Raw genomic sequence first — 10,242 nt, 5'->3', positions numbered from 1 at the left:
CGCCCGAATAATTAATAATTTTGTCTAATTAATAAAGCACAATATGTTAATGGAGTCCAGAGATATTTCTGTGTCGCGGTGAAGCGCGGATCAATGCAGCGAAAATATGTAAAGTGTGAAATCTGGTACATGATGCGCACAATCGCCACCAGACGGACTCCAATAACTATAATGGGGTTCGTCATTCCCGCAGCGGAATCCAACCCTGTGTCCGGCCGGTGACCCCGCGTACCTGTCCGGATTATGCTGCGTCGTTGTTAGGCGATGATGCGGATCCCACGTCCTTTCTGCATTGATAATTGCGGAAGGGTCATGGGGCAGATGGCTTCCATTAACTTCAATGGAAGCCGTCCGCACAGAAGCCGCATAAGAGTCGCAATCGAATTCCGCTCATGTAGAGGAAATCGTGTTTTGCCGTAGCATGCTTTGGGCAGCATTTTCGGCGGAATCTGGAGGCAGACGCCCGCTCCAGTTTCTGCAATGCAAATCCGCCCATGTGCAGGCTACTTGGCTGCAAACACGAACGGTCCAATGCGTTTCAATAGAGGTGCAATCTTCAGGGACCTAAATACCCTCATACAGTGTTAGGCAGTAGTTGCTATGGGAATACTTGATATTCGGCGCTGTGTCTCCATATTATGGAGCCGGCTGCGCCGTACACACCCACAGCACTGTACTTGGTATGACTACGCAAGCGCCGAAGTATGTCCGCCTGCAGGGAGGGACCGCTGACGCTGGTGCTGCTGCCAGCGGGGATACTTGCTGCATACCCCTGACAGGTACTTCTAGGATACCCAGTATGATCAGATATCACTGCAGCAGATCTGGGGATATCTTTCTGTAAAGAGAATGGGCTACCGATCGGCCTATGGAGGACGGAATACAGAGATGTTTATAGGTAGTTTCTATGACTACAACTCATGTGACCTGATTATCACATGACGAGGAGGTGGCTAGGAGTGATGTCATCATGGAGAGTAACACCGATTGGCCACACCCCCCAGGAGGCTGCACCTTTGGAAGGTATAAAAGGAGACAGAATGGAAGCGCTCAGTCGCACTGACAATCCGCCAGCAGGGTTGTTGGTTATTTATTATTAGAGATGAGCGAGCATTGCCTTTACCGAGTATACACGCTCATCTCTATTTATTATGTTTTTGATTATTTTTGGAACCATCTGATATTTCATCTTTTAACAATCTTGTGAGCGACTATTTTGCTGATGCCAGAATACCGAGTTTGTTTTTGATAAGATCGCACTAGAAGGTCCTGAAAGAGTATGGGCTTTGTCCAAATGGCCATCAGTCCACCTATTAGGTAGGGGGTAGAGATGAGCGAGTATACTCGCTAAGGCACATTACTCGAGCGAGTAGTGCCTTAGCCGAGTATCTCCCCGCTCGTCTCTAAAGATTCGGGGGCCGGCGAGGGGAACGGAGGGGAGATCTCTCTCTCCCCCCCGCAACTCACCTGTCACCTGCGCCGGCCCCCGAATCTTTAGAGACGAGTGGGGAGATACTCGGCTAAGGCACTACTTGCTCGAGTAATGTGCCTTAGCGAGTATACTCGCTCATCTCTAGTAGTAGGCTCTAAGTGATCCCATCTTTCCTGATCGTGAGGTATGATACCCATTTACATCCGTTCTTACTCTAACACTGGATGAGGGTATTTAGGTCCCTGAAGATTATACCTCTAATGGAACGCGTTGGACCCTTCATGTCAGTAGCCAAATTGGGACCACTTCAGCCCAAAATATAGTGGGTACGAATAGTGGACCTAATTTGTGCAAGATTACAGGAACACTTAGTGCCCGGGTTTTCTAGCCCGATACATTGTTGCCCGGTACTGCAGACCCCCCGGCGCACTAAGGTTTGTTCTGGTTACTTAACTGAAAGAGTCTATTCCCTCTTTCCTCTTAGGCACATTGGCTCTATTGCTGCATTCTGCACAGGGACCATTGTTCATAACATCGGTCTATTTTCTGGTTGCTTTATATGTTTGTTCGTCCATGGATGGGTGATATTTCCGCTATTCCCATCTTTTTAGTCAGTATCTAATAAAATTCATTATTTTAGGCGTCTAGTCAGTGAAATTGCTATTCAAGAATAGGTGGCTTCTGCCTCAGCGACGGTGTCTAACCGTTGGCTATTATGGGACAGGAGGTCGATGCCCTGGGCAACCCTCCTTCAGCCCACAGAAGTCAATGGAACAGCAGTCACACGCACACAGCTGCTCCATTCATACAGGATACTCAGAGCGCCAATCCTGGGAGACCCTGTAACTTTGGATTCTGAGCTTCGGCGGACACCTCCACATCGCTCTGCTCAGCTCACAGGTGGTGCCACAGCTCTGCCAGCCCTACCCGGGCAACCTTGCCACTCTCCAAGGTAGGAAACTAAAGAACAGAAACCCCATAATAGAGAAGGCACGGTAAGGAGTAGTTACATTTAGGGCTCATTCACACGGACGTATGCAGTTTCGATCCATGAAATGTACAACGTTTCCACATACCATGTGTGTGTATTCACTGCGGATTTGGTGGTCCTTGCAGTTTTTATGCGAGCGTGCTCACTGCATTTTTCACATGCGCAAAAAAAAAAAAAAAAAAGACGCCAGAAGGTCCCATAGACTTCCCTTGCCTTCATACATAAATATGCAGTGAACACGTATGTATCTCTGCATATCTATGCAATCTCATTGATTTTAACCCCTTCCCTCCACAGGGCGTAACTGTACACCCTGGCAGAGGGGGACAATCCTAAAAAAAATTAATAAGAGTTTTATAATCTAGTCTATGTACCCAAAATTGGCACTAATAAAAACTACAGTTCGCCACGCAAAAAACAAGCCTTTATACGGCCGCGTCGACTGAAAAATAAAAAGATTACAGCTTTGAAAAATGGAGATAAAAATCCGCCAAAAATGGTTGCGTCCTTGAGTCTAAAGTAGGCCATGCCCTTAAGGGGTTAACATACAACATTGGTTGGTCTCTAAGGGGTTTAATAAACTCAATGATTTACGCTCAGAATTGACTCTCAATATGCCACAATTAGCGTTCTGAAGAGGCTGTAATGCTCACATGAGCGCTGCGGCCTCTTCACTGCATACCAGATGCAGCGCCATACATTCCATAGTGGCTGTGCTTGGTATTGCAGCTCAGACCCATTCACTTGCTACTGACGAATGTGACATCACAGGCCTGAGAAGACGCTGCAGTGCTTGCCAGAGTACTGTTGGCTTTTTTAAAAAGCTTATCCACAGGGGGTGGAAGGAGTCGGTCCCTTCGTGTCACGAGCAAAAATAAAAATAAAAAATGCTGACGAAAATTCCGTTTGTCAGAATAATCCCTCAGTCTGTAATACGAACTAAAATGCGACATACAAAATACACATATGTAAAATACAAGCATGAAAACCCCATCTTCGAATACCCCAATGCAAACCATTGGGGATTAAGCTGTCCATATTACACGCGTAATATGGATTATACGCCCATGTGAATGAGAGCTTCTAAAAGGACCCTTGAAGGCTACCGGACTGCTGATGTGGCCCTCGGGACAACCCTGATTTAGAAAATGTGCTTTACAGCAGCTTCATGGGCCCTTTACATGAGGGCCAGGAGGCGGCACACTGCCTTGTACGGGGGACTGTTCTAGACGTCCTCTGTGACCTGCAGGGGTGATGGTGAGAGAGGGGGGTAGATGGTCGCAGTTTGTACCTCTTGTAATTGGTGGATCCTGTGTAATCTATATATTGGTCTCACCTCTCAGTGTAATCCTGCCTGTGATGTTAGTGTAGTGACAGCTTAAAAGTTTTCTCTACAGATCAGGAATAGAGATGAGCGAGCATACTTGCTAAGGGCAATTGCTCGAGCGAGCATTGCACTTAGCGAGTACCTGCCCGCTCAAGAGACAAGGTTCAGGTGCCGGCGGCGCGCAGCAGCTGTGGAGGAGAAACCTCTCCCCCCCCACTCACCCCTGCTGACAGCCACTACTCACCGCTCCCGCATGCCGGCACCCGAACCTTGTCTCTCAAGCGGGCAGGTACTCGCTAAGGGCAATGCTCACTGGAGCAATTGCCCTTGGCGAGTATGCTCGCTCATCTCTAATCAGGAAGTTTTCGGCTCAGTGGTCGGTGTGAAAAATTATAGATTGTGACCAGGAATTAAAAAAAAAAAAAAATTCTTAGAAAATATGTTTGACACAAAAAATGTGATTTATATGAAATCAGTCATTTTCTGATGACACGGGCCTTTTACACGGTACGGGGAAATTGTAGAACCCTCACGGCTGGCGACATTTACACCAAGCGATGTCTTTATTAAATCTGCCGCATTTTACAACCAGTCTTGGCCACATCCTTTTTGGTAGACACGATGCAAAACTGCGGTGTCTAAAGTTGTCGCAATTACACGTTAATGCGTGTCAAGCACAAGTCTGCACGGAAATTCTGCGGCAATTACGCCCCGTGTGAATCGAGCCTTACAGGTGACACAACAGAGCAACAACTGGAGCCTCTGCTGGACATCGGACAGTACTACATGATGCCGGAGACACTGATTAGAGAGGATCCAGGTGTATTCATCATCGCACTCTTGGGTTACTCCCTGAGTATCTCGAGATATAAGCAGGTGACCTCAGTGCACTCCAGCCAGCAGATGGATGTCAAAGGCATTGAGCGCGGTCTCCGCATCCATTTTAACCTGTCCAATTGTCCATCAACAATAACGTGGACTCGGGGCGCCACCATATTTGTAGAGCAAGCAGTGTCCTAGCACTCCCCATCAAGTGTCACCCGGTAGCGACAAGCGCTCCAGAGATGTGCAATGCAATGATGAATAAGCAGAGCATGGGCGTCCCGGTCCGAGCACATTCAGTGGGTAATGATGAATACGCCTCGGCATGTGGTTATACCATCCTAAGGGCTCGTTCACACCAGCATCTGGGCGCCACTCAGGCTTTCAGTTTCTCTTCCATTTTTGGAGCAGATAAATGGAATTTAACTTCTGTTTTTCTCCACTGACCTCAAAGGGCTTTTCAAAAATATGGAAAGCTTCCAGTCGGCTTCCGTTCCGTTTTTATTGCACAGACAGCGCAGTCTGCAGCGCGATCCGTTCCGTTAAAAACACGGACAGCAAAACAGAACAGAAGCAAACTGAAAAGTTTCTGTTTTATTTTTTTTTTTTAAACCCATTGAAATCGATGGGGGAAAAAAATAGAAGTATTTTTTTTGTTTAATTCCGTTTCTCTACTCCAAAAATGAGACGAAAATCACCCGATGGAGTCCAGACGCAGGTGTGAACGAGCCGTAAGAGCGCGACTTTTTGTTCACTTCAGATCCGACGCCTCCAAAATGTTTTGATTACAGGTGATTCATTGTAAAACATAATAACACAGACGGATTCTGGAAAATAACCATTTATTAGTGACGGATCAGCAACAGGTGAGGATGCCGTTCTGCGTCTGCAGGCACACTGCGTACGACTAGAGCGCAGCTTCACTTTACCTGCAATGGGCCAGGGCTATACGGCCATCTTGGCTGCACAACATGAAGATCAGAGTATCGCGCTGAAACAGTGATCCGATGATTGTCATTGGGGTTGTCCTGCGACCTCAATACAACAGTCACAAAAATACCCAAAATGTTGGGTTTTAGTCACAGGGTGCGTTCACACGTAGCGGATCTGGTGCAGATATTCTGCAGGGGATAATCCACCACGATATCCCTGGCCACTGATGCGGATCTTGCCACTGATCTGCAGCAGACTTCACTAAAAGGGAGAAATCTGCTGCCGTTCCTCGGCAAAAACCGCCACATGTGAATGCGCCCTCAAACGACTTTGCCATCACAGGCTGCAACGTACCCATGATCTGTCAAATCCCAGCTCTGACACAGATGTGAGACACCAAATCACAGATTCGTTGCACCAATTTCTCGGGCGCCTCACATTCCTGAGTCTTGAGGTCATGTGACCGAAGTCGCGGTCTGGCCGTGCGCTGTGTGACATTTACAAGTATTTCAGTTGCTCCTTTGCTAAGACTGCACATGGCTGCCTCGTATCCAGACCCGGCAGCTTGCAGCCCGCTGCTCACGAGCAATTGCGCGAAAGGCAAATATTAGGGCGAATTCATGGGGCGAGTGCGTTACGGGTCCGAGAAGCTCAGACAGATGTCACACGTGCAAAGCAGCAGCTTTCTACGCGAATGAGATGCATTTTGAGAGAAAACCAAATCGCAACACAATATGTGCAAATTCACACGTATGGGAAAAAAAATATATATATATTATATATTTATATCACACGTTGTTTCAAAAGTTAAAAGGAAAAAAAAATTGCACTTGCATGAAACTCACATTTAGGATAATTACACACGGGGCGAACATGATATTGGGCCAGAAACCTCTGGCTGACATCGCGCTTGGAAACGTCCAGTTTCCCTGCAGATGCGAGGTGTCTTTGCGTGATAAACAGCCCATATCACTTGAGGGAAGCAGCGATCCTCCAGCGCGGACGAAAGCCGCTCGGGGTTTCCCACTGCCGACCCAATTAAAAACAATGAGGAAGGTGTTCCGAAGAAACCCCCAGATATAGGAAATGCTGCACTTTTTTCCCGCACTGCGATGCGAGGGAAAAAAATAAAATAAATTGCTTGCGTATATTAACTCATTCAAAAGAATGGGGTTCATATTCACGGGAGATTTGTGCGTCTCGCAACGCACAAATCTGACGCAATTTTCTCAGTCGCGTGAAAGCAGTCTTACACGCCAGTGTGATATATTTTTTTTTTACTACCAAAAATAAGAATAGGGTTTTTGTTTTTTTAACGGAGTCACCCAAAAACAGGACGCGCTGCGATTTTTCTATCTTGAACCATCAGTCCGAGATAAGAATGGCTCATGTGAATTAAAATATTGAAATACACAAGTTTTCTTTTCCCGTGCGAGTTCCGTCCGCATCACAATTAGACAGAACTCATACGGGAAATTCGTTTGTGTGAAGGCACCTCTGTGAGCCAAACCTCGGAGAAAGGCCAAGTGCTCTGCCCACTTAGTAAGCTGCAAGTGCGATTTACGCCAGAGAGGCTCGGGAGCAACTGGCATCACCAAGATACAAAGACTGCCCACACCGCCGCACTATCCATCACCCATGAGGAGGGCAGGAATGGGACACGGTCTGCGTGACAAAACTTATGACATCAGTCTGTGTGAAAACATATCCATGTGTACAGCCTCATAGGCCTAGATCGGGGCTGCGTGCGGACCATGGATTAAAGCGGACAGGCCACGGTCCCAAATACGGTAGTTTTTAGGTCCACGGCCGTGCTGAAACATCCATTATAATGGGGTTCTTTACACAGGCAGAAAGCGGAGTGGCGCAACTTCTGTGTCATGTCCATTCGTTCACCATAACGTCAAGGACGACCCCTGAGAGGTCGCGATCACTGCAGCCTCGTATAGGAAGTGGAGGATCTTGGGAATGGCAAGTAGCGCTCCATAAATTGGTTTTGGCCCAGAGCAGGCACCGTGGACCCATTTACCCATCAAGGTCTAGTCCGTTGACCTCCGGCCGATGTTTTGCATGACAGGCTTACTCTTGCCGCTTCTCCAGAGCGTGTTTGATCCGGTCTCTCCGGGACGTGTACGAGGCGTGCTTCTGCCTCAGATATCCAGGGAACAGATTCCCATTGGAGGCGTACGTGGTCTCCCCCTTTTTACCAAAAATCCCCCGCAGCAGCTTATTGTGTGCCAGGATCTTCTCGTACAACTCCAGCCCACCCCGGGCATAGGCCTTAGAGATGGCGGCCGCCTTCCTGTCAGCCTTGTAGTCCAAGAACTGGCTGACCATATCGTAGCCCAAACAGTAGCCGGTAAGCCCCAGGAGGACAATGAGGACGTTGTAGAACCCCCTGAACAATATGGGCCTGGAATACAAACCCAGATGCTGCTTGACAGCCACGGCGGACACACAGACAGCGGTCAAAGAGAGCGGGGCCACAGACGCCCGGAGGATAGGGCCACCAGTCTGAGCGTGAAGGGCTTCCCGGGCCATGGAGAATTTCTGGGCATTCACCGAAAGGGTCAAAGAGTCTTGTAAGCTGATCCCGGGTTCCCGCGTCCAGTCCACCTCCTGCCCATTAACCAACACCACTCGGTCAGCGATGCACGTGCCGTCCTCCATCCTGCTGTTATAATTTGTAGGGACTCCAATCAAGCAGCCGCCGGGGAGCCAAGGAACGCCGGCGCTGATGATCTGGAAGCCATAAGCTGCGAAGGGAGTGAAACCCGAAGAGTCCAAGCGGGTCTCATCCAAGACGTCACGGAACTGGGCTCGCAGTCTGTCGCTCAGCGCGGTCCGCTCGCCCTTATACCATTCCTGATACAACTCCCTGAAGGTTTGCTCTGGGAACACGTGGTAGAAAACGTTCACAGCAAACAGTCCAAGTGAAGACCCCGCAAGACATTTCCCCCGATGCTGCTGAGTGAAGACGCAGAGCTTCATGAAGAGGCGGAAGGCCATGCTCCGACAACCTGACAACCAGAGAAGGGACATCGAGCAGAACTGTCATTGCAGAATGCAGAACACAGCGGGATCATTCACAGACGGACCCTGTAATGTCCGATCAATGACATGGGGGCACATCCCCCTCCCCCCCGCCCCCATACTCTATAGGGGTATATGCCATAAACGTCACATAGGTGGGGGTCCTGCCTGTCTGTAGTTGTGGCCCCCAATGCCACAGGCCCAGCCGTACAAGGCAGCTAGGCCAGTGGCAGTGGGAGCCACAACTGCAGATTGTGGGGGGCCATGATTGGGATTACAGGAGCAGCTGAAAGGGCTTCGCCACACGCTTTCCGAAACTCCCATAGAAGTCAATAGGGGTTACATATACAGTACAGCAAGCTAGGTGTGTAATACATATACTGTATATGAAACACCCACTGACTGCTATCAGAGCTAGGAAAACAGTGTAGTGTACTTGCGCTCGGCTGTTTCGGTCCTCCCACCACCTCATACACAGCGGCGTTCTCACGACAGCCATGTTTGGCAAACATGGGGGCATCCCTTTAAAGGGACTGTGCCAAGTTATAGTTACCCACAGAATAGGGAATAACTTTATGATCGTGGGGGGGTCTCACCGCTGGAACGCCACTGAAAAGGGGTCCCGCCGGACGCTGAGCGAATGGAGCAGATGTCGCGCAGGCGGTCTACCGCTATAGTCACTTCAGTGGCGGAGAATACCGAGTTCAAGTGTTTCGGAAATCTCCGGTGCGGTCATTGAAATGAATGGAGTAGCAGCGAGCCTGAGTGACCGCCGCTCCATGCACTCAGGACCCCCGTTCTTGGGAACGGTGAGGGTCCCGGCGGTGAGACCCCCACCAATCATAACTTGGCACAACACCTTTTAGTCCCGGACACCAGCTTCTTCCTGCAGATCATTTGTATATCCGGACGTGGGTCGCGCAGCAAGCGCCGCTCACATCTGCGTTGCTGTTCTGTTAATTTAAACGCATCCGTTAATAGCGGAAAGAAATCCACGAACGGAAGCGGGACAGATGACAAAGTTACAGGGTTTTAACGGATCCTCTCGGTAAGAAGGATTTCACGCGGTCGAGATTCTTGAGCGAGATTTGTTCATTGCGAGATGCAAAAATTCTTTTGAATGGAGTCATACGCATGAGCGATTTCTGTGCCGCATCGCAATGCGGGAAAAAAAATTGTGGCAAGCCTTATCTTATCGCAGCGTTTTACGCTTACGGCCGTGTCAGCCCGCCCTAAACCTGGCATCGCCAGAATAATATTATTTATTTTGCACCATGAAATGCCGTAAAAATTTAACGAAATGACAGAGAATTTCTTTATTTTCCCCCTAAAAAAAAGTTCTTTTTATTTGTACCCAAAAATGATGTTAATTAAAAAATGCAACAACTTGTACCACTGAAAACAAGCTCTCATACGGCTGCGGGGACGGGAAAGTTTAAAAGTCATGGTCTGGGAATGGGACGATAAAAAAAACTGACGGATGTGCAAACAGGTGACTAAGGGGTTAAATTGAGGCAGTAAACACATTCCTGCAGATAATCCCAGCAGGGCCATCTATACTCGGGGCGCGCAGGAAGCACCCAATGCCACGATATATTGGAACCAACCCATACATGTAAATCTCTATCGTGATATTACCGACACTCACCTCCAACCCATGTGCAGGCTCTTCTGCCGTAAAGCGCGGGTGGGAGATGTCGCAAA

General features: G+C 48.7%; 1 protein-coding gene across 1 annotated transcript; it reads right to left on the bottom strand.

Annotated features, from left to right (window-relative positions):
* Positions 1-5,397: 5,397 nt before the first annotated feature.
* TMEM177 (transmembrane protein 177) lies at positions 5,398-10,242 on the bottom strand. Its single transcript, XM_066575578.1, has 2 exons — positions 10,187-10,242; positions 5,398-8,525 (listed from the first exon to the last, which is right to left on the bottom strand). Exon 2 carries the CDS (start codon positions 8,512-8,514, stop codon positions 7,585-7,587), a length of 930 nt encoding a protein of 309 aa, XP_066431675.1. The 5' UTR covers positions 8,515-8,525; positions 10,187-10,242; the 3' UTR covers positions 5,398-7,584.

Source organism: Eleutherodactylus coqui, chromosome 8 (assembly GCF_035609145.1).
Source record: "Eleutherodactylus coqui strain aEleCoq1 chromosome 8, aEleCoq1.hap1, whole genome shotgun sequence".
Lineage (NCBI taxonomy): Eukaryota > Metazoa > Chordata > Amphibia > Anura > Eleutherodactylidae > Eleutherodactylus > Eleutherodactylus coqui.
Note: the sequence above shows the minus strand (reverse complement) of the source record. Positions and strands in the feature narration are given on the sequence as shown.